Source organism: Populus trichocarpa, chromosome 6, assembly GCF_000002775.5.
Source record: "Populus trichocarpa isolate Nisqually-1 chromosome 6, P.trichocarpa_v4.1, whole genome shotgun sequence".
In the NCBI taxonomy this organism is placed as follows: domain Eukaryota; kingdom Viridiplantae; phylum Streptophyta; class Magnoliopsida; order Malpighiales; family Salicaceae; genus Populus; species Populus trichocarpa.
This window is the reverse complement of record NC_037290.2, coordinates 26,503,629-26,528,993: the sequence shown is the minus strand read 5'-3', so window position 1 is coordinate 26,528,993 and position 25,365 is coordinate 26,503,629. Positions and strand designations below refer to the sequence as shown.

The following is a 25,365-nucleotide window of genomic DNA, read 5'->3' as shown; positions in this document are numbered from 1 at the left end:
AGGCAGGGTGGCTAGGAGGGCGCGCGGTGCAAAATTGTGGGTCGTCTCATGATGCCCTAAGCAAGCTCATTGACAAACTCCGTGCATATTAGTTAGGAGATGCATGCTAAAGGGGACAAATTTGTGGTTGTTAGCTTCCCTTGCCGTTTGCCTTGCGTTTCCTTTACTTTCTCATAAGTTGTGCAAGTAAACTTACCTATCGTTTGTATGGACCTGATTTTAGGTTGTTGCCAAAAGTGCATGGAAAGCTCGGGGTAAAATATGAAGTCAAGCTAGCATAAATGCATGTTCATATAACCATTTCTAGAAAATTCTATGTAGTACATACTTTGGTGGGGCATTAGCCCTTTTAATGAAATCCAATCTTGAGATGTGAATAGTTGACATATATTGTTTTCTAGAAACAAAAATCGTCTCACGCACACTGAATCACATACACTAAATCGGCGTTTATTGCTTTCTATTTGTTTATTTGAAATTGCTTTCTAAATGGGTGGGTCATGAGAAGGTTAAAACTTGTCATCTCTCCATTTAGCCGAGCGTTAAGCTTAGATTTTACAAGTTGTCAAGCTCATTATTTTTTTAATTTAGCTAAGTAATGAGTCTAGATATTTATTAATGAATCAAATATATTTTATTTTAATAGAAAAAATATCAAAAAATATTTTATCAGTTGAAATAGAAAAACATTTTTTTAAAATGCATTTAAAATTCTTGTTTAACCATTTAATTAAAATCTGTATTAAACCAATATTTAGAACCAATTATAATAGTTTGAGAGCGTAATCTCCTATATATATAATAGCTTTAAAGATTGAATATTTGTCTTTTAGTACTAGGAAAAAGAGAAGAAAAGTCTTAGATCAATCTCGAAGACAGCAGGTCAACATGGCATTTCTCTGATTTGATGAGTTCTGAGTTGTTATTTAAAGGTTTTTTTTTTAAGTGTTTTAATATATTTTTTTTAAAAGAAAAAACGTTATTACAGTACAAAACCGACACCGACATAGTAATTAAAAATCGGGTTATAGCAAGTACGGGCTAATAATTTCAAGACAAGATCACATGAACTCTACAGTCTACACGGCCTTCCCAACTACCGAGGATAATAAAGAAGGCTTCTGATGGCATGGTCGTGGTACACTAAGAGATAAAAGGGGTATTTATAAAACGGTAAAAAAAATTATTTTTTTGTTTAAAAATATATAAAAATAATTTTTTTTATTTTTTAAAATTTATTTTTAATATAAATATATAAAAAATATAAAAAACTTTAAAACAAACAAAATTCAAAATTTCATGAAACAATGGTTGTATCACCTAGTCAAACACCTTAAAAATACATAAATAAATAAATGACCAATATAAACGTCAAGTTAGGCAATCTTAATTTATTCATCTAAAGAAAACCAAAATTATTGAGTTTGTTAACGCATCCAATATATACACGTCCCAGGAGGAAGAGTAGCCATTATATTTTTTTATTTATTTTATTGAACCTCAAATTTTATTATTTTGAAAGCAGCAATAGCAAAAATAATTAAGTCTGCTCATTGTGTACATTTATATATATAGGGAGGAATCACTTCGCAATTTATAGCATTAGAGGTGTAATTACCAATGTTTACTTAATTGATTTTTCTTAAGAATAAAGAGAGAAAAACATATTTAAATTTATAGTGCTTATTATGTTTTATTCATTTATTTATTTAAAATTACCCATTGAATCTAAATATACATGAGTCTAATAAATTATTAGACATGTTATTTCTGGACTGAGTCAAATATTGAGCATAAACCTTCCTTAATAAATTAGAGATATTTTATTATGTTTTTAAATATTTTTTAAAATTATATTAAATTAATATTTAGAACTAATTATTTTAAAACTAGGTAAAGGAGAAGAAAAGTCTGAGAACAACCTTGAAGACAGCGAATCAACATGGTATTTTTCTAGCTCGATGAGTTCTGGAGACTTTTTATAAGTATTTTTAAAAGATAAAAAATTATTTTTTATTTTTATATTGTTTTGATATGTTAATATAAAAATATATTACAAAAAAAATATAAAAAAATTTATTTCAGTATATTTTTAAATAAAAATATTTAAAAAAAAACAAATATTATACAATACTATCAACGTGAATAGGATTGGGTAATGTTTGTAGCAAGAATAGGTTAATAATTGCAAGACAAGATCACATGAACTCTACACAGCCTTCCCAACTACCGAGGACAATAAAGAAGCTTCTGATGGCATTATACAGCCTTCCCAACTACCGAGGACAATAAAGAAGCTTCTGATGGCATTACACTTGTGAGCATGTTTGGAAACACTCTCTAATATGAATTTTTAATTTTTTTTATTTAAAATTAATATTTTTTTTAATGATTTTATATTGTTTTGATAGGTTAACATTAAAAATATTTTTTAAAAAATAAAAAAATATTATTTTAATATTTTTATTTATGAAATTTCTGGTATTGATGCATGTTAGTCGTATTCCCATTTTTTCCCTCCACGTTGTTTATGCGTTCGTTTCCTATTTATGCGAGTACGTTAGCTATCGCGATCCAATATTGGACCTAGCAAATTTTATTTGTTTTAATCAAGAGAGTGGCAGCTTGTGTATCAATCGAGAGCAACCTTAAGAATGTCGACCAGATATTTATTCATAAAAATCTAATATTTTTCTAGTTTCTAAATCAAAGCTTTACCATAAAAAATAAAAAATATTACTTCTAATAAAAAATATACAGTGTCTCCGAGATTCTATGTACGCGGTAATATTTTTAAGAAAACAAGGACTTAATTAGTGATCAGGGAAGGTCCTGGGTTTTTAGAGATTATGCTGGATTTAATTATTAAATCAATTCATTAAACAATAAAAAATAACAAGAGACAAAGATCACGGCAACATTGCTCGATCGTGAACCTTTTTAATTAAAATATATAAAAATGACAAATGTTTGTAAAGAATTAATTAAAGAGGGACAGCGTGAAAAATCTTATACAAACGTCATTGATGAAGTAATTCTAATTAAGAAAATGATATAAATGGCATACCAAGAAATTAAAGGTAAGTACTCAAGCCTATTGGATTGGCTTGTATTCTATATTTAAGGTTCAATGACCCATCTAATGAGGTGATTCTTCGATTTCATTCATTGAATGTTACCTCAACTTCATCATGCGTGCTTGTCGGTCTTTAACAATTAATTAATGGAGGCTCCTTAATTAATCTTGTTTGATCAGCATCTTGGTGGTCAATGCTTGTTTAGATTGTCTAACAAAACACAATTACTATGTTAATCAGATAATTAAAAAAGCTTACATTCTTAACTATTCATGTGAATTATTTGTTTGTATCGTTAACTAGATGTTAGTAACAGTTTAAGACCCATTAAATTTAGTGGCTGCGACCTGTCAGGGTTAATATATATCAGTGTTATTTTTAAGAGTTATAATTAATTTGTAAAACCATAGTTTTTCTAAAAAGATCCTGAATATACCATTAATCAATCAATTAAGGTGTTGGCTTAAAATTAATGGGAAAAAAGCCGCACGAAGACCGAATTATGTTTTGATCCCTAAATTCTTGTGATTGTGTGATTAGGTCCTGATTAAGCCAACCAAAAATAAAACTCTCCTTTTAATACACTTTTGCCCTTAAAGTCCTAAGATAGGGATAATGAGGATCAAATATAATTCAGTCTTCTTCTTATTAATTTTGAGTCAACGGAAATGTTTGAGATTGTGATAATAATAATGGTTTAAAATGTTTTTTAATTAATAAATGCATTAAAATAAATGTTTTTTTATTTAAAAAAAATTATTTTTGACATCAGCACATCAAAATGATCTGAGAATATATATATAAAATTCATTTTAAGCAAAAAAAAAAATTTAAATTTAAAAAAAGGCCGTTTGCATTATATCCAGACACACCTTTAATCTATTGGATAATTATACATTCGATCGTCGGCTAATAATTCAATCAAGTGTATAAAATAGAGGTCTTGCATGGCACATTAATTAACTGATTAACATCGATCGTCATGGTGTTTTGTTATACAATGTAAACAAGCGTTGACCAACAAGATTAAGGAACCTCCAATATTCATTGTTAAAGACAAGCCTGCATGATGAAATTGAGGAAGCACATGGTAACATTTAATGAATAAAATCAAAGAATCTTACTTTTATGATCATGATGAAAAGACAAATATTTTGATGAAAAAGATGCCAAAAAAATACAACTAAAAAGATTTTATTATTTTAAACCACTGTTTCATCAAATTTTGTTTCTATTTTAAATTATTATATTTTCTTTATGTTTTTGAATTTTTTTTATTTATTGAAGTTAAAAATAAATTTAAAAAAAAAATTAATAATGCTACTGTATATTTTGAAAAACATTTTTAAATCATAACATTTTAAATCGTAACCATAATTATTTTTTAAAAAACCTGATCACCATTCCCTTTCAAATTAGTCACATTTATAAAATTATAATATATTTTAAATAAAAAACATTTTAAATCACAATCATAATTATTATTTAAAAAGGACTGATCAGTACCATTTCCTTTTAAATTAGTCACATAGATGAAATTACCAAAACCTTTGCCTTAAAACCAGTGTCATTACTTAAAAATCATATTAGTATAAGTATTAAATGTGTTTGACATTGCTGTCTCCCTAAAGAACCCTAAACACCATTCCCTTTCAAATTAGTCGCGTTGATGAAATTATCAAACCTTTGCCTTAAAACACCACAGTCGTTACTTAAAAATCATATATGAGCAGCCCACCTCCTCTGCCTTCTTGTGGACACTAATTTTTAATGAAGGCACTCTGGTAGTATATAATAATTCTTCTGTATCATGTCTTGTTCTACACGTATGTATGAACATTTTGTTTTTCCTATTCCGTGTAGCCAATATTAAACTATTTGTCTCGCTCAATATTAAATATAATTTTTTAATGTAAATTATTAAGATAACATGCTACTCAAATTTTTGGTGAATAAAAATAAATTAAAGGGAACGTGAAAAAACTTGTCTAGTTTATTTTTGTATTTTAAAAATATTTTTTAAAAAATTATTTTTTTAAAAAATTAATTTATTTTAATATTTTCATATCATTTTCATGTGCTAATATTAGAAATAATAACATAAAAAAATTTATCTAGGTGTTGTGATGTGGGAAAAAACCGTATACAGTAGACTTACAGTAGGCATATGCCGACAATTGCTAAACCCCCCTGTTTATTTTTTCCTTTATTATTATTAATATAGGTAATTGAACAGCTTATATATACATGAATGAATTAATTGTATAGAATTTAAAGTTAATAATTATGTAAAATTTTAGTAATCATAAAAAAAAAAAATTAAACTCGTGATTATTAAGGAATAAATTCAAGATCTGACCAGTTAAGCTACTTCTCTAATTTTTTTCTATTCATAAAAAATATTATTTATTTATCTGCCGTGATGATAATGGTAGAAAAATGAAGAGGAGGAGAAGGGTTTAAAGAACCTGTGAGAATCTAGAACATGTATATATATATATGCTGTGATGAACTCGTGTAATGTCATTCTCTTACTTTTTGAACAACATGAAACACACAACCATGTCTAATCTAGTGTTTCTTTTATGATGCAATGCACGATGTTTTTAAAAGTGTTTTATAGGTGAGAATATATTAAAATTATACATTTTTTTTTTAATTTTTTGTACTAGTACATTACAAATATAACAATATAATATTTTTTAAGTAGATAATAATTTCAAAAGCATTTGTAATTCAACAAGGACAGCGGAAAAACTATGTGAAGTGGTGGTCTTTTCTGAAATGATCAAAACTATGGATTGGTGTAAATAATATTTTTTTGTTGATTTTTTTTTTTAAAAAAATTATATTAAATTAATTTTTTTTTAATGTTTTTGAATTGTTTTGAATTTTAATATTGCTGTAAATTAATTTAATTCATCTTGTTCGAGATTGTCTTTACAGTTTACTAAACCTTGATAAATTAGCATGATTGACGCCTTGACGGATTAAGTGGCATAAATCCTTAACAATGTATTTAGAAGACCCTTATTTTGTTCTTAGTAATTCACGCTCTGATTGACTTTGCTTGGCAGTGGCCATTACTGAAATTGAATGTGACATGGTTCACGCATGGTTGTTAAACGTAACGTACGGTTTAGTTGTTTCTGACTTTTAAAAATTTTATATTTTTTTTTATTTTAAATTAATATTTTTTTATTTTAAAATTATTTTAATATGTTAACATAAAAATAATTTTTTAAAAATAAAAAAATATTATTTTAATATATTTTCATAATAAAAACACTTTAAAATTAATTTTTATCACACTCCTGAACACTTGATAGATTATCTAGAAAAAAATTAGGATGATATAAGTAAATTTTTTTGTTCAATTAAAAAATTATCAACTTAAAAAACTTTATTTGAAATTTTAATTTATATAAATTGATTTCTCTTCTAAACTCATCAATGCCAAAAAAAAAAATTACTGTTTTAATAAAAATAATTCACTTAGATAAATATGAATACAACATCAAGAAATTATCATGATTACATTATTTTATAATTAATAAACTGCTTCAAGTTGAGAAAATTAAAAAAAGAAGAGAAAAACTATTAGTAAAACCATTTTAGTTCAAAGATCAGACTTGGGTAAAAGTGTCCATCGAGATTGTTTCTTATATTATATTATTTTTCCATTACAATTGAGAGATTCAAATTCACGACTTGTGAGGCATTGCCTTCTCGAATCTATATATAAGCAACAATATTTTGCACCATCGAGGAACACACACAAGTTCGTTGATAAAGCAAATCAAGCCCCTAGAAACGCTAGAGAGAGCAAGGGTACTGATACCATGCCTTCCCCTTCGGCATCCCATGTTGTCATCTTCCCTTTCATGTCTCAAGGCCATACTCTTCCATTGCTAGACCTATCAAAAGCTCTTTCACTTCAACAAATCAAAGTGACCATCATCACCACCCCTTCAAATGCTAAATCAATAGCCAAGTGTGTTCCTAATCACCCTGACATCCATCTCAATGAAATTCCATTCCCCACTATTGAAGGCCTCCCTGAAGGTTGTGAAAACACATCTCAACTACCTTCAATGGAGTTCTTGCTTCCTTTTCTCCACGCCACCAAACAACTCCAAAAGCCCTTTGAAGAGGTACTGGAAACCATGATAAAATCCAACACCCCTCCTTTGTGTGTTATTTCGGATTTCTTTCTAGGCTTTACACTTGCTTCATGCCAAGCATTAGGTGTTCCTAGGCTAGTCTTTCATGGCATGAGTGCCTTATCAATGGCCATTATCAAATCATCTTGGGTAAATGCATCACAGATAAACTCACTATCTATGCTTGATCCTGTTGACCTGCCTGGAATGAAGCTTCCTTTCACTTTAACTAAAGCAGACTTGCCCGAAGAAACACTGAAATCATCAAACCATGATGACCCCATGTCTCAATTCATAGGTGAGGTGGGTTGGGCTGAAGTAAACAGTTGGGGAATCATTATTAATAGCTTTGAGGAGCTAGAAAAGGATCATATCCCCTTTTTTGAGTCATTTTACATGAATGGGGCTAAGGCTTGGTGTTTAGGCCCTTTATTTCTGTATGACAAGATCGAGGGTCTTGAAAAATCCATTAACCAAAATCAAAATCCCTCCATGTCAACACAATGGCTTGATGAGCAAAGCACACCAGATTCTGTGATCTATGTTTCATTTGGTACACAAGCTGACGTATCAGATTCTCAGCTTGATGAGGTGGCCTTTGGCTTGGAGGAGTCAGGATTTCCCTTCGTATGGGTGGTACGTTCAAAGGCATGGTCTTTACCTAGTGGCATGGAGGAGAAAATTAAGGACAGAGGTTTGATTGTAAGCGAATGGGTTGATCAACGCCAAATACTATCTCATCGTGCCATAGGTGGATTCTTGAGTCACTGTGGTTGGAACTCGGTGCTAGAAAGTGTAGTTGCTGGTGTGCCAATTTTGGCTTGGCCCATGATAGCTGAACAATCTTTGAATGCGAAGCTTATAGTGGATGGACTTGGAGCCGGGCTTAGCGTCAAGAGGGTACAAAATCAAGGCTCTGAAATCCTTGTTTCAAGGCAAGCTATTAGTGAAGGTGTGAAGGAGTTGATGGGAGGACAAAAGGGAAGGAGTGCACGGGAGAGAGCAGAGGCCTTAGGCAGGGTGGCTAGGAGGGCGATGCAAAAAGATGGGTCGTCGCATGATACCCTGAGCAAGCTAATTGACCATCTTCGTGCATATTAATTAGTATATGTATGCTAGAAGGAGCAAAGATTGTGCTTGCTAGCTTTCCCTGCCGTTTGCCTTTCTTTTCCTTCACTTTCTCCCTAAATTGTGCAAGTAAACTTGTCTATCGTTTGTACTTTGTTGGGTCGTTGCCAAAGCGCGTGGGAAGCAGCTTGGTAAAATATAATTATAATGTCAAGCTAGCATACATGTTAGCCCTTTCAATGAAATCCAATGTTTTGCTAAATAAAAAAAAGGAAAACATAGTTAACTTGATTGGTTAATTCAATTAGTTCATTTACGTTGTTTGAAAGATATAATCTGGCGCGGATACCGAGGGTAGTAAAAGCTGTGTCGGCTATTTAGCATGTCATGCAGTTAATTAAAGAAGATGCCTGCGTTTTGCTTTTATTTAGCATGTGGAAGACAAGACCACATGAACTCTACACAGCCTCCCCCAACTACCCAGTACCCTTCTATGCTAGTGTCTGGCAAGGCTGCTGGCGGCACCTTTAATTGTTTTTATTTCATTTTTTTTTTAATTTTTTTAAACCATTTTAATATCATGTTAAAATAAAATTTTAAAAATAAAAATTATTTTAATATTTTTTTACTAAAAAAAAACAACTACTACAATAATAAACACTGTCGGTGATAACCTAATCGATATATATTCAAGTCATAGTGAAGTCAGGCAAACTTGATTTATTCATCTAAAAAAAAGATAAGGTCGACTTTAGGGGAGGAGTTATTGAAGTATTATTTTATTCGGTATAGTATTAGTAGGAAGAGTGGCCATGGTTTTTTGTTTTTTTCCTTCCTTAAACCTCAAATTTGATTCTATTGAAAGATGCCACATTTTTCGAAGAAGTTTTGACATACTAAAAATAATTAAGTCTATTCATATATATATATCGGTGGTAGTTACATGATAAATTTACAGTATTTATAAAGTAATTACTAATACTTTTATTTTATTAATCCACTTTTTGAAAGAAAAACGGGTAAAAAAATCACATTAAGTGATAAAAATATTTTCATTCCAACTTAAGTTTTATTTTTTATTTTTCCTTTTCTTTTTACTTATGTTTTTTTTTTGTATGAAGTGTATGTTCAGTATTGTCATCGTTTTTGTAATTACAATCTAAAAAAACAAATTTAAGAAAAATTATAAATTGTAATTTTTTAACCAATGTTTTAAAATTGAGTTTTAATATAATATTGTATGTGCTCCATGAATACCATAAAATTTCCCTTGTCAACCACCCAATTTCTTATCCCATGTTTTTAGACTCTTTTCTTGTAATTGAATTCATGTATTTTAGGATTTAAAATTCTTTATTTGTAATAGATTCCATGCCATTCAGTAAGCAAAATTTAGGTAAAAAAATAAAGAAAAAAAATAATCCTAACATTACCCTTATAAAACATAGTTTTAAGGGAAACAATTGCATGCTTATAATATTACCCATTTAGCCAAAGTTTTAAGACCCGGCCCGGTCCAAGGCCTAGGTTCCGGGTTTTGGCCGGGTCACCGGGTTTGACCGGGTCGGCCGGGTCAATTCTTAAAAAAAAAATCAAAACGACGTCGTTTTAGTAAAAAAAAAAAAACAAAAGTCAACGGGTTTGTCACCGGGTCTTGCCGGGTCGACCCCGTCGGGTCAGCCGGGTCACACCGGGTTTTTCCTTCCCCCGTTTTTTCATCAACTCGGCCCGGTTCTGGCCCCGGGTCGGCCGGGTCCCGGGTCGACCCGCCGGGCCGGGCGGAGTTTCAAAACTATGCATTTAGCCATTAAGTTACAATTTATTAAAATTTTAAGAATACATTTTTGTTAAATATTTTGAAAGAGTTTGTGCTTTTATATTTAGTTAAAAAATAGGTGTGAACTCAAAACAACTCAACCCAAATATTTTAGTTTCGGGCGGATAATACTGGACCCACGACCCATTATTTAAGATGGGTCAAATAGGCCCAACTTAACAAAATTCAAAAATCAGCTCATCCCTCTTGTATAGACATATAATACTGTCTCCACTAGTATTTCTCGGATTAAATATTGTATAATTAACAAAACCTTGAACCTCATTACAATAATTTATCATCCACAACCTTTAGGGTGAATCTTGATACATCAATGAATGAACATCCATTACTTATATCAAATCTATTTAAATAATAATGACAACATGTATTAATTAACTACGTTAATAAAATAAATTTATAGAAATATTGGTTTAGCTCAAACATATTCAATATATCTTAATAGTACTTTTAATTCATTATCAATTATCTACGTAAATTTAAATTTCTATATATTTATCAAAAGTTTCAACTCGACAATAAAATTGATAAGAAAATAAAACGAAACCATTAAATAAGTCATTATTTATTTTATCACAAAACACCTAAATAAAAAATTTGACATAAGTTTCATCAATTTACAAAAAAAAATACAATTTAACAAAATTTAAAACAAACGCTAACATGTACAAATCATAAATTAATACAACAAATTTGTACGAGAAAAAACTATAAAATAAGTAAACTCCAAAATAAAATACATATACTATAAAAATATGCAATCCCTTCGGTATATAATAATGAAATATTTTTGTCAGTGTTTGCTAAAAAATATAATAATAAAAAAATTTGATGATAAAATTCAGTGCAATCTATCTATAGTGCTTTCATTGTATTTATTAAATTTTTGATAGTGGTGCATGTTAATCACATTCCCATTCTTTCCTCCATGTTGTTTATTCGTTTCCTATTTATTAAATTATCTATTTTTTGTAAGTATGTGAAGCTATCGCGATCCAATATTGGACCGACTTATTCATGCTGTTATTACTGCTTTGAATTTTATTTGTTTTAATCAAGAGAGTAGCAGCTTGTGTATCAATCGGAGAGCAATCTTGAGAATATCCACCTGATATGTATTCAGAAAAATCTAATATTTTTTAAGTTTCTAAATCAAAGCTTTAACATAAAAAAAAATAAAAATATTACTTCTAATAATAAAAAAATACAGTGTCTCCGAGATTTTATGTACGTGGTAATATTTTTAAGAAAACAAAGACTTAATTAGTGATCAGGGAAGGTCCTGGGTTTTTAGAGATTATGCTGGATTTAATTATTAAATCAATTCATTAAACAATAAACGAGAACAACAGACAAAGATCACGGCAACATTACTCGTTGCTCGATCGTGAACCTTTTGTGTTTTAAATAAATTGAGGATTTATTTTATAGAAAAGCAGTTTAATAGGTCAAGGGAACACATTAATTAATCCTATTGTTATAATTAAACAACTCATTAAAACGGAGCTCTAGATGAACATAAAACCATCTCACTTCAAGGTAAGCTGTGGGTGTTTTGACAGGGTGAAGTGTATAAACTAATATTTCTATTAAAAAAACATCAAAATAGACTCCAATTATAATTATGAATAATTTTAAAAACATCATGGTAAATTGTATAAGATATTTGACGATATTTAGAGATGACATATTGCATATTAATTTTCATTTATGTTCCGAGTAAGACTGATAAAATCAAGGTTTAATAGGCTATGACATCAGGGATCAAACTGATATTTTCATAAGACTATCTTGACAACGACAAGGAGAAACATAAATTTAAATCTTTTCGAAGACATCGAAAAAGGAAAAAAAAAAAACACTTTTGAGAAGAAGCCTGTGCATGTGGTGGGCAAGGGAATTAAACACTAGTCTTCTTGTTGCTACTAGGCGACATAACCCAGCATTAGTGTTTTTATTTTGGTCTTGTGTCCTCCTTCTCCCGCTTGATTTTTTTCCTATTAACTCTAAAGTAGGTTGTGCGTAACTCAATTAATTTTATAGATCTTAAAATTAACAATTATATAAGCTTTCAACAATGCTGAGAGAACTCGAACTCGTGATCATTAAGAAGCAAACCCAATATCTGACCAGTTAAGCTACCCCTCAAGATTGTCATGCTAGATTTTGATTTGTTGATTTGCGATGCAAAATCTCAAGTGGATTTCTTTACGAGACTTGGATCGAGAAGTTAATAGAAAAAGGATTGCACATCAATAATACCAAGAAAATGGATTTGAATTATTGATTTGGATATAAACATGGCAATATCTATGTTATTATTTTGAATTAAAATATATAAAAATGACAAATGTTTGTAAAGAATTAATTAAAGAGGGACAGCGTGAAAAATCTTATACAAACGTAATTGATGAAGTAATTCTAATTAAGAAAATGATATAAATGGCATACCAAGAAATTAAAGGTAAGTACTCAAGCCTATTGGATTGGCTTGTATTGTGTTATTTAAGGTTCAATGACCCATCTAATGAGGTGATTCTTTGATTTCATTCATTGAATGTTACCTCAACTTCATCATGCGTGCTTGTCGGTCTTTAACAATTAATTAATGGAGGCTCCTTAATTAATCTTGTTTGATCAGCATCTTGGTGGTCAATGCTTGTTTAGATTGTCTAACAAAACACAATTACTATGTTAATCAGATAATTAAAGAAGCTTACGTTCTTAATTAACTATTCATGTGAATTATTTGTCTGTCTCGTTAACTAGATGTTAATAACAGTTTAAGAGCCATCAAATTTAGTGGTTGCGACCTGTCAGGGTTAATATATATCAGTGTTATTTTTAAAAGTTATAATTAATTTGTAGCTTTTCAAAAACCATAGTTTTTCTAAACAGATCCTGATTATACCATTAATCAATCAATTAAGGCGTTGGCTTAAAATTAATGGGAAAAAAGCCGTACGAAGACCGAATTATGTTTTGATCCCTAAATTCATGCGAATTATTTGTTTGTCTCGTTAACTAGATGTTAATAACAGTTTTGATCTGTAAGAGTTAATATCGGTGTTATTTTTAAGAGTTACAATTGATTTGTAGCTTTTAAAAAATCATAGTTTTTTCTAAACACACCCTGAATATACCATTAACCAATCAATTAAGGTGTCGGCTTAAAATTAATGGGAAAAAAGCCACACTAAGCCCAAATTATGTTTTGATCCCTAAATTCTTGTGATTGTGTGATGAGGTCTTGATTAAACCAACCAAAATAGAACTCTCCTTTTAATACCCTTTTGCCCTTAAAGTCCTTAGATATGGATAATAATTAAGTACCTGATCACAAATTAAGGGATCAAAATATAATTCAGCCTTCTTCCCGTTAATTTTGAGTCAACGGTTTTAAGAGTGTGGTTACTTTTCAAAGTGCTTTTCATTTGGTAATGTATCAAAATAATATTTTTTTTATTTTTTAAAAATTATTTTTAACATCAGTGCATCAAAATGATCTAAAAACATCAAAAAAATTAATTTGAAGTAAAGAAAAAAATAAAAAAATTCAAATTTTTTCAAAAGCGTTTTTAAAACGTAAAAACAAATAGAATCAATTTAAATAATGATACATTCGATCCTCAGCTAATATATAATTCAATCAAGTGTATAACATAGAGGTTTTGCATGGCACATTAATTAACTGATTAACATCGTCATTGTGTTCTGTTGTGCAATGTAATTAACAAGCGTTGACTGACCAAGATGATGTTGATTATACAAGATTAAGGAACCTCCAATATTCATTGTTAAAGACAAGCATGCACATGAAATTGAGGGAGCACATGGTAACATTCAATGAATGAAATCAAAGAATCACCTCTTTATTTGGGCCATTGAACCTTCAATAACATAGCTAAAATCTTTTTTTTTTTATCATCATGATGAAAAGACAAGTATTTTGATGAAAAAAATACCAAAAAAAGATATAACTTAAAAGATGCTTTTTTAATTATTATTTCAAATCACCATTTCATAAAAAATTATTTTTATTTTAAATTATTTATTTTTTGATGTTTTTTGATTTTTTAGATTTATTAAATATCAATAATAAATTTTAAAAATAAAAAATATATTATTACAATACATTACAAATGAAAAATACTGTGAATCACAGTCACAATTTTACTCCAGAAATGCCCTAATCAGTCATTACATAAAAATCATATATGAGCAGCCCACCCGTGCCAAGTGAGATCGGACAAGATAATATAACTCCTGTATTATGTCTTGTTCTACACTTATGTATGGACAATTTTGTTTTTCCTATTCCGTGCAGCCATTATTAAACTATTTGTCTAGTTCAATTTTGTTTCTTATCATGATCAGAAAAGACTATATTTTTATTCTAGAAAATTAATAATTAATAATTTTTTATTTTTTTCTATGATATGAACTATCAAGTTGGGAATTTTTTTCTGTTCTTTAAAATTCAATAATAGCACCTGGACATCATTTTTAAAATTGTACTAAGATTTTGAGGTGGATATAAATTTAGATCGATAGTCCTTGATGCTATTCTAAGATTCGAAGTAAGAAAATAAAAAAAATATAATATAATTTTTTAAAATCTAGAAAAATAGCAATCAAATGGTTTGTGAATACTACGTGGAGAAGTGGAAGCAAACATGACAGCAAATAGAAAAACATATCTAGGTGTTGTGACGTGGGAAAAAACCCTACTTGCGGGCGAAGGGAAACAGTAGACCTACAGGAGGCATATGGCATCAATTGCTGCAAACGCCCCTAGTTTTTCCATCAAAGAGAAGTTACATACTTAATTACTAGGAGATTTGAAAAATATTATTCATCCAAAAATATTATTTATTTATCTGTAGTGATGATAATAGCAGAAAATGGAAGAGGAGGAGAAGGGTTTAAAGAACCTGTGAGAATCTAGAACATGCATGTTTATGCTTATCTCGTGTAGCTTGTGTCGTTTTACTTTTTGAACAACATGAAACACACACAACCTCTAAACCAAAATTAATATTGCAAGAAGACATGGTTCAAGCATGGTTCTTACACGTAACCGGTTTAGTAACGGTTGGCTTTTAAAAAGATTTGAAAATTTTGTATTTTTTTAATTTTAAATTAATATTTTTTTAATATTTTAAAATTATTTTAATATAAAAATAATTATTTTAATATCTTTTCAAGATAAATATATTTTAAAAAACAATTTCCATCACACTCCTAGACACTCCCTTGAATTTAATAAATTATCTAAAAAAAATGGGATGTAGAATATAATCCAAGCGAAGTTTTTAGTTAAATTAAATAAAATATATATGAACTTAAAAACTTTGATTGAATTTTTAGTTTATATAAATTGATTTCTCGTCTAAACTCAATTTAGTTCATAAAAAAAAACAACAATACTTCTTTAATAAAAATAATTCACTTAGATAGCTATTAGATAAATATGAATACAACATCAAGAAATTATCAGGATTACATTATTTTATAATTAATAAACCGCTTCAAGTTTAGAAAATTATAAAAAAAGAAGAGAAAAACACTATTTTAGTTCAAAGATCAGACTTGGGTAAAAGTCTTCATCGAGATTATTTCTTATATTATATTATTTTTCCATTACAATTGAGAGATTCAAATAATTCACGACTTGTGATGTATTAATTGCCTTCTCGAATCTATATAAGCAACAATATTTTGCACCATAAGGAACACACGCAAGTTTGTTGAGAAAGCAAATCAAGCCCCCTGAAACGCTAGAGAGAGCAAGGGTGATACCATGCCTTCCCCTTCGGCATCCCATGTTGTCATCTTCCCTTTCATGGCTCAAGGCCATACTCTTCCATTGCTAGACCTGTCGAAAGCTCTTTCACGTCAACAAATCAAAGTGACCATCATCACCACCCCTTCAAATGCTAAATCAATAGCCAAGTGTGTTCCTAATCACCCTGATATCCATCTCAATGAAATCCCATTCCCCACTATTGACGGCCTCCCAAAAGGTTGTGAAAACACATCTCAACTCCCTTCAATGGAGTTCTTGCTTCCTTTTCTCCACGCCACAAAACAACTCCAAAAGCCCTTTGAAGAGGTACTGGAAACCATGATAAAATCCAACACCCCTCCTTTGTGTGTTATTTCGGATTTCTTTCTAGGCTTTACACTTGCTTCATGCCAAGCATTAGGTGTTCCTAGGCTAGTATTTCATGGCACGAGTGCTTTATCAATGGCCATTATGAAATCATCTTGGGTAAATGCATCACAGATAAACTCACTGTCTATGCTTGATCGTGTTGACCTGCCTGGAATGAAGCTTCCTTTCACTTTAACTAAAGCAGACTTGCCTGCAGAAACACTGAACGCATCAAACCATGATGACCCCATGTCTCAATTCATAGATGAGGTGGGTTGGGCTGATGCAAACAGTTGTGGAATCATTATTAATAGCTTTGAGGAGCTAGAAAAGGATCATATCTCCTTTTTTGAGTCATTTTACATGAATGGGGCTAAGGCTTGGTGTTTAGGCCCTTTATTTCTGTATGACAAGATCGAGGGTCTTGAAAAATCCATTAACCAAAATCAAAATCCCTCCATGTCAACACAATGGCTTGATGAGCAAAGCACACCAGATTCTGTGATCTATGTTTCATTTGGTACACAAGCTGACGTATCAGATTCTCAGCTTGATGAGGTGGCCTTTGGCTTGGAGGAGTCAGGATTTCCCTTCGTATGGGTGGTACGTTCAAATGCTTGGTCTTTACCTAGTGGCATGGAGGAGAAAATTAAGGACAGAGGTTTGATTGTAAGCGAATGGGTTGATCAACGCCAAATACTATCTCATCGTGCCATAGGTGGATTCTTGAGTCACTGTGGTTGGAACTCGGTGCTAGAAAGTGCAGTTGCTGGTGTGCCAATTTTGGCTTGGCCCATGATGGCTGAACAATCTTTGAATGCGAAGCTTGTAGTGGATGGATTCGGAGCCGGGCTTAGCGTCAAGAGGGTACAAAATCAAGGCCCTGAAATCCTTGTTTCAAGGCAAGCTATTAGTGAAGGTGTGAAGGAGTTGATGGGAGGACAAAAGGGAAGGAGTGCACGGGAGAGAGCAGAGGCCTTAGGCAGGGTGGCTCGGAGGGCGGTGCAAAAAGATGGGTCGTCGCATGATACCTTGAGCAAGCTCATTGACCAACTTCGTGCATATTAATTAGTATATCTGTAACTTAAGTTTTATTTTTTATTTTTATTTTTACCCTTTTCTTCTATTTATGTTCCTTTTTTGTATGAAATGTATGCTTAGTATTGTCATAGTTTTCGTAATTGCAATTCAAAAAAATAAATTAAATAAAAATTATAAATTGTAATTTTTTAACCAATGTTTTAAAATTGATTTTTAAATTTGTGGTTAAGATAAAAAAAAAATCTCACTATACCGCATCACAATAACGGAATTTGTTATTGTGTATTAAAGTTTGTTTTCTACGATAGAACCAAATTTGGAAGAAAACGTCTTTAGCCCTTTTTGTTCTTTCATAAAATAAAATAAAAAGTAATTCGTATTAATAGTTCCAGATAAGTTTTTTTGCAATAGATTTCATGTCATTTAGTGAGCAAATTAAATTTAGATAATTAAAGGGTTTGCTTCTTCTATAATCTCAGGTTCGAGTCCTATAGTTGCTAATATGATGGTCACTAGAAGTTTACATGATCATTAACTTCAGGGCACATGAGATTAGTCGAGATGCGGGCAAGCTGGCTCGGACTTCCACGTTAATAATAATAAAAAAAAATAGATAAAAAATAAAGAAAAAAAAGTACTCCTAACATTACCCTTATAAAACATAGTTGTAAGGGAAACAATTGCATGCTTATAATATTACCCATTTAGCCATTAAGTTACATATTATTAAAATTTTAAGAATACATTTTTGTTAAATATTTTGAAAGAGTTCGTGCTTTTATATTTAGTTAAAAAATGCGTATTAACTCAAAACAACTAAACCCAAATATTTCGGTTTCGGGTGGATAGTAGTGGACCCATGACCCATTTTTGAAGGTGGGTCAAATAGGCCCAACTTAACAAAATTTAAAAATCAGCCCATCTTTGTTTTCCTATTTCAGGCCCAAATTGCATATTAAAATCTTAAACGTATGGACTAACGTATAAGAAACTACAAAATCGAAGGACTTTAGAAATCTAATTTGTTACTCGTTATAAAAATATCTCTCAAAGCCATAAAATAAACCAAAAACAGTAAAGGAGAAACACGGCTAGCGCCTAGGGTTTATTGTTCTCTGGTTCTCCCTACAAGCTTCTCCTGGTACATTCTCAGATCTCTCTCTCTTTCACTTATTTATCTAATTTTTTATGAAAAAATATTTATTGCTTACGGCCCATGAAGTCTTTTTCGTCTATTTTATAAGAATCCGGCATGCAATTTTTTGTTGTTGTTTCTTGCTGTTCTTGATTCTTGGAAGTTTTTATCTTGTGTGCTTGAGACTCAAAGAGAGAAAAAGATCAGGTTTTCGAACTGGTTTTTTGTTTATTTTGACAGATATAAAGAAACAATGTCTCGTGTATATGTCGGTAACTTGGATCCAAGAGTCTCTGAACGTGATCTCGAAGATGAGTTTCGCCGATTTGGTGTGATAAGAAGGTTGACTTCTTGATCTTTTTTTCCTGTTTTATGGAATCTTGAATAGGGGTTGTTTTGATATCTTGAATACGGGTTGTTTTGATAATGATGATTGACTATTTGGTTAATGAGCTATGTGTAGTGTCTGGGTTGCAAGGAGGCCACCAGGTTATGCGTTTATTGATTTCGATGATAAAAGGGATGCGCAGGATGCTATTCATGAATTGGATGGTATGTGTTTTTTTCCCTAAGTTTAGTTTTATAATTGTAAGTTTTTTGTTTGAATCTTTGGTTATTTAACTGCAAGACATGGTAAAGGCGTAGAAAACATTTCACGTTTTCTACTTGCCTTTTCTTTTGAGTAGGTTGAAGATCCACCCCTGTTGTGTATCAATTTTATTCATCTCTATCTTTCTGCAAATTGCTTGTATATTTTGTATTACACAAGCTATTTGGTTTATTTTGCTGAGTTTCATTTTAGCTGTTAATCAATTGTTTCTGGAGCAGGAAAAAATGGCTGGAGAGTTGAGCTTTCTCACAACTCTAGAGGAGGAGGAGGTGGTGGTGGTGGTGGACGAGGAGGGGGTCGTGGTCGTTCTGGTGGTTCTGACTTGAAGTGCTATGAGTGTGGGGAACCTGGTCATTTTGCTCGTGAGTGTCGCTTGCGTGTTGGTTCAGGAGGAGGAGGTAGACGACGCAGCCGCAGCCCTAGATATCGCAGGAGCCCAAGCTATGGTCGAAGGTGAATTTTTGAAACTTATATTGCCTTCAATATATATGTATCTATGATGTGTATGCGTGCTTGTAAATTTCCCTTTGTTTTGATAAAGAGGAATTATCTTTGGTGTTTTTGCACCTGTTTAATTATTCTTTTGCACGCGTTGCTCTGGAGCAGGAGCTACAGCCCTCGAGGACGATCCCCCAAGCGCCGCAGTCTGTCACCTCGTGGGCGCAGCTATAGCAGGTCACCACAATACCGTGGACGTGAAGAGCTCCCATATGCCAACGGGTGAATTTTTTTAGTGAACCTCCTATCATTTCCATTTGTCATTGTTAGGACCTTGTCCTCAACCATGTTGCTTATTTATGTTGATTTACAAGTGGTTGGTGGTTCCGTGTTTTGTGCAGAAATGGCATCAGGGATCGGCGCCGAAGCAGGAGTTAAGAGTTGCTGCCTAGGCGACTTGGTTTTGCTTGGAGAATACTGAAATTAGTGTGTTTATTATGTTTGGACTTCAGTACGACTATGTTTTAAACGGGCAACGCCCTCAGCCTCTTGGATTTGGTTAAGTTTTCTTCATACTTATTACTATGTTAATCTTCTTTAAGCTATGCAGGATAGTTGTAGGCTTATCAAGAAGAAGGCTCTGTAGGTAGTTTTTATGAATTTATTGAGACAGGTTGCTTCTGAGAGTGGTGCTAAAACTTTATGCTTTTCTTTTTGTGTTGAGGTTTCTTCTGGGTCTGCTTCATTGGTTTTGTGCTTCTCTACACTTGAGGTTTCATTCTTGGCCACCCTGCATTGGGGTCTTCAATTTTGATTGTTTGGGGGTCCCTGCTAAACTGCTTGTCTACATTCTTCTGTTTGATTGCACTTCGGCTGTGATGCGCCTCCCACAAACTCTAGTGGCATTTCTTTTAGTTAACTTAAAAGGATAGAGAGCGGCTTCAAATCTTCAATATTGAATGTTTGGGCTCCCTGCTAAACTAAGTGCCTACATGCTTCTGTTTGATTGCACTCCAGCTGTGATGCTCGTTCCTCAAACTCTAATGGCATCCCATTTAGTTACCTTAAAAGGATAGAGAGCTGCTTCAAACACTTCTGGCAGGTATATCTGTTCCACAGAAGTTGGGATTTTAAGGAATCTTAAATGTGGTTGCCATATTCTTAAAAAATAAATTTCAAAATTGGTTGAGTTTTGGGGTTCTCATGGTCAAACAAGGGACTCTTGTTTTTCAGTTGATGCGTATAATGGTTTTACTTCTTTTTTAGTACTCTATTTAACCATTGAAATAATGGAGAAAAATGAATTGGATGTTCTAATTATTCTGGTGCAGGTAAAAATTCTTAAACCCTTCCCATCTCCTTTTGTTTTTATTCTTTCATGTCATCAGCTTTCAAATGGAGCAAAATTAAAGGATTTTTTCCCCTTGATTGAGTTGGTTATCGTAAAGTTCCAAAGTTTCATCAACATTATAAAAAGTTCATGTTTTCCCTTTTTTGCATTGGTCAATTCTTTCTTGTTCTATCTTCTCTTATCAATATTTGTTCTCCTACTCCTATAATATGGATACTGGTCTGTAATCTCATGTGGCTGGTCTTTTATGGCTATAACAAAGTGGATAATTTTTTGATATGCCGGAAGTGCTAGTATCTTCAAGATGTGAGATAATTCAAGCCCATAGCTGTGCACTTTGCCTTGTGACAACTAACCACATCACCCAACAAGCTCAGAGAGGTAACTTGAACTATTGTAGAAGTTGCCTGGCACTGTTTGGATGATTTAGCTGGAACATTCGTTTTGAACCAATTCAGCCGGAGGATTTCCCTGCAAATTTGATGGCCTTGGGGTTTGCCCTTTCGGACCTTGTGTTTCTTCATCTCCTGGATCATAAGTAGGCCATGTTTCCACACCTACAAACGTAATTTGCACAAAACTTGACTGAAAACTGCAAAGATGAGCATAGAGGATTTTTTACAAGGCCTCTCCTTACCAGTTACCTACATCAATCGAGTTTCTTGGTACAGTTTCTTCGTTCATTTTCTCATCTGTTGTATAGTCCCTGTTTTTTCTTATTTGGCACAAGTTTTTTATTGAACGGTCTTCTAAATATTTCTTGTGAATGAATGTTCTATTTCTTAATTTCATCTATTTTGTGCAAACTTCGTTTAATTGTACTGTCACAGCAATGGAATTCTTACTGTTATCAACCAGTAAGATGAGATAATGTAATGATATCGATGCACTAATGCGATGTAAACTTTCTTCTATTATGCTGCTCTGCATTTGGGTGCTGCGTGCATCAAAAAGCAATAAGAGTGGGATGCAAGAGGATCTAAATTGTGTTCAAACTTTTCTAAAAGGTCGGTTAAGCTGTCAAAATAATCCTCAGACTTTATTCCTCATTTGAAAAAAATTAAACAGCACGACTAGGATTTGTCTCACCCTTTTATTTGGTGTCTTGACTATTTTTTTTAAAAAATTAATCTATGTCAGGATGTTGTTTTAAACTATATTTACAAAATGTAGTAGCAACTATATTAAACTTTTTGACAAGCTCCAGCATACATTCAAGCCAGGAGGGTATATAGCAATGGAAATTGAATGCAGGGATGAATGAGTCGTTTGAGTTGAGTTTGAAAATATTTATATTATATTCATTACTCATTGAATTATTCATAAAAAAACTCATTTATTAAATTTGAATTAATATCAAATTATCATCCTATGATTGTAAGCATGAATTAAGAGGGTTTTTGTTTTTGTATTTCAAATGTTTTGTTGAAAAAAATTGAATTTCTTTTTATTTTAAATTAATATTTTTTTAATGTTTTGAAATTGTTTTGATGTGATGATATTAATGTTTTGAATTTTTTTATTTTAAATTAATATTTTTTAGTGTTTTCAGTTCCTTTTGATATATTAATATCAAAAATAATTTTTAAAAAATAAAAAAAAATTTATATCAATATACTTTTAAATAAAAAAATATTTTAAAAAACATCCATTACATCAATCATACCCCAAAAGATTACCAACCGTCCATAAATTTCGGCACTCTTTCAACCTCTGAGTGACCGTCCCACGTGCTTTATTTGTGAGTCCCCAAATTCATCACTGTCGTGTCTCTCGACTGTATCTATTCTTTGTTTATGGAGTGTGCTTTGTCCTGCTAGTTCTATGCTCTGTTTTGTCTAAATACCATAGTTATTAAACCCGGCCCGGGGGTTGACCCGGCCAAGGGGCCAGGTCCCGGGTTTCAGGGGTCAACCCGGGTCAACTCGAGTCAACCCGGATTAACCCGGAAAAATTAAAAAAAAATAAAGTTTTAATATTTCATATGAAAAAATCCATGTAAATATAGATTATACATATTATGAAGTTTAAAAGAATATTTTAAAAAGTTTTTTATCCCCCATTAAAAAGATATTATGTTAAGCTTTTAAGTTAAAGTATTTAAACTAAAAAAGTTTTTTATCCCACATTGAAAAAACATAACTTTTTCCTTGGAAACATAGAGTATATACTAATGGGTTTCGAATCCCACATTGAAAAAACATAACTTTTTTCATGGGAACATGGAGTATATATATGAAAGGGCTTCAAATCCCACATTGAAAAGATACTATGTTATCCTTTTAAGTTGAAGTATTTAAACCAAAAGGTTTTTTATCCTACATTGAAAAAACATAACTTTTTTCATGGGAACATGGAGTATATATATGAAATGGCTTCAAATCCCACATTGAAAAGATACTATGTTATCCTTTTAAGTTGAAGTATTTAAACCAAAAGGTTTTTTATCCCACATTGAAAAAACATGGTTTTTTTCATGGGAACATAGTGTATATATATGAAAGGGCTTCAAATCCCACATTGAAAAGATACTATGTTATCCTTTTAAGTTGAAGTATTTAAACCAAAATGTTTTTTATCCCACATTGAAAAGACATGGTTTTTTTCATGGGAATATAGTGTATATATATATGAAAGGGCTTCAAACCCCACATTGAAAAAATACTATGTTATCTTTTTAAGTTGAAGTATTTAAACCAAAAGGTTTTTTATCCCACATTGAAAAAACATGACTTTTTTCTTGGGAACATAGAGTATATATACTAATGTGTTTCAAATCCCACATTTGAAAAAAAAAAAAAAAAAAAAAAAAACCAAAACCGGGTCTCGTCCGGGTTCGCCCGGGTCCCGGGTCAACCCACCGGGTCGCCCGGGTTTGGCCGGGCTGTTGCCACAACCGGTCTTTTGTTAAACCCGGACCGGTCCAGCCACCGGGTCGACCGGGTCCCGGGTCGACCCGCCGGGCCGGGCCGGGTTTAATAACAGTGCTAAATACTTTTAGTTTAAAATTGATTAAGCTACACTTTGGCTCGTTGGACAATGTTGGAATCTGCTTCACCGTATAATACAGGAGTGATAATTTTTTATTTGGTATGGTTTTTATATAAAAAAAGTAACGAAACTGATTTTTTTTTTTAAAAAAACTGAAAGCGATCTGAAACCGGTTCAAACAGGTTTGACTCGGTTTTTTTTTCCAGTTTTTTTACGCTTTGGATTCGGTTCGGTTCGGTTCGGTTTTTTCAGTTTTAGGCTTATAAAACCGAAACAGAACCGAACCGGTCGGTTTTTTTTCAAAATTTTAATCGGTTTAATCAGTTTCTTTTTTAGGTTTGGTTTTTTTGGTTATTTTTTTTCCGGTTTTCTCGGTTTAATCAGTTTTTCGGTTTTTTTGCTCACCCCTAGTATAATGCATACAAACCGACTCCATATTCATTCCTCTTCCTTTTCTCCATTGCATTTGTCTTTCGTTTCCTTCTACCCTCTCGTTTGAAAAAAAAATGGCTGAAGGTTTCCTTTTCAATACTGCAGGGGAATAATGAGACCACTCGTGAAATCCTTCATCACGCAGATCACTTAGAAGAATAATAAGACCTCTTGTGAAATTCTTCGTTAGGCAGGTTGCCTGGAACAATGAGACCATTCGAGAAATCCTTCGCGTTTCTTCTTCCTATCAGGCAAGTCGCATGGAACAATTAGACCACTCACGAAATCCTTTTCGCGTTTTATTTTTCATCGGGCAGGTCATTTGGAACAATGAGACCTGGTGAAATCCTTCGCGTTTCTTCTTCCTATCGGGCAGGTCGCCTGAAACAATTAGACTACTCGAGAAATCTTTTTCGCATTTTATTCTTTCCATCGAGCAGGTCGCCTGGAACAATTAGACCACTAGCGAAAATCCTTTTCGTGTTTTATTCTTCCTATCGGACAGGTCGCTTGAAATAATTAGACTACTCGCGAAATCTGTAACACCCCCACAATCGGGATAAAATAACAATATCATGCAACTAGAAAACAAAGTGCGTGTGTGTGTGTGTGTGTGTGTATATATATATATATATATATATATATATATATATAGTATTCATATGAAAGACTACCAAAATTTGAATTGTAACTGTCTAAGTCTTGAACCGTTACTGTCTTACGATTCCTGTCTAACATATCTCACCTTTGATGTATCACTCTTAAAGTTATATCATCAAAGTAATAGCTATTATATAAATCAAATTTCCTATAAAAATTCGGCAGAGTTTTTTTTGTTTTTTGATGTTACCAAGTTATCGACTAGACTTCATTCAATCACAATACTCAATCTTCCACTTCGATCCAACCATCCTGGATCATATCCCATCTCATCATACAATATTTCACATAGCAATATTTCGTTGTGCTTTCTCAACCTTACATCATCAACAAGTAAAACATAGCGATTATATTCTCTTATAATAAAACATTAAATACATACAAATAAAAACTCAAGGATTCATT

At 31.9% G+C, this 25,365-nt stretch overlaps 2 protein-coding genes and 1 long non-coding RNA gene across 3 annotated transcripts; 2 read left to right on the top strand and 1 right to left on the bottom strand.

Annotated features, from left to right (window-relative positions):
* Positions 1-6,709: 6,709 nt before the first annotated feature.
* Positions 6,710-16,606, bottom strand: LOC127905474 (uncharacterized). The gene is made up of 2 exons (XR_008059510.1): positions 16,468-16,606; positions 6,710-7,438 (listed from the first exon to the last, which is right to left on the bottom strand). It is a non-coding gene; the product is annotated as an uncharacterized LOC127905474 (long non-coding RNA).
* On the top strand, positions 6,920-17,539 carry LOC18100730 (UDP-glycosyltransferase 73B4). The gene is made up of 2 exons (XM_006382074.3): positions 6,920-8,192; positions 17,222-17,539. The coding sequence occupies exons 1-2, from the start codon at positions 6,920-6,922 to the stop codon at positions 17,368-17,370; spliced, it is 1,422 nt and encodes a 473-aa protein (XP_006382136.2). The 3' UTR covers positions 17,371-17,539.
* An 897-nt stretch (positions 17,540-18,436) lies between these two features.
* Positions 18,437-20,241, top strand: LOC18100727 (serine/arginine-rich splicing factor RSZ22A). The gene is made up of 6 exons (XM_006382071.3): positions 18,437-18,484; positions 18,719-18,820; positions 18,942-19,030; positions 19,307-19,541; positions 19,695-19,808; positions 19,928-20,241. Exons 2-6 carry the CDS (start codon positions 18,732-18,734, stop codon positions 19,962-19,964), a joined length of 564 nt encoding a protein of 187 aa, XP_006382133.1. The 5' UTR covers positions 18,437-18,484; positions 18,719-18,731; the 3' UTR covers positions 19,965-20,241.
* The last annotated feature ends 5,124 nt before the right edge of the window (positions 20,242-25,365 follow it).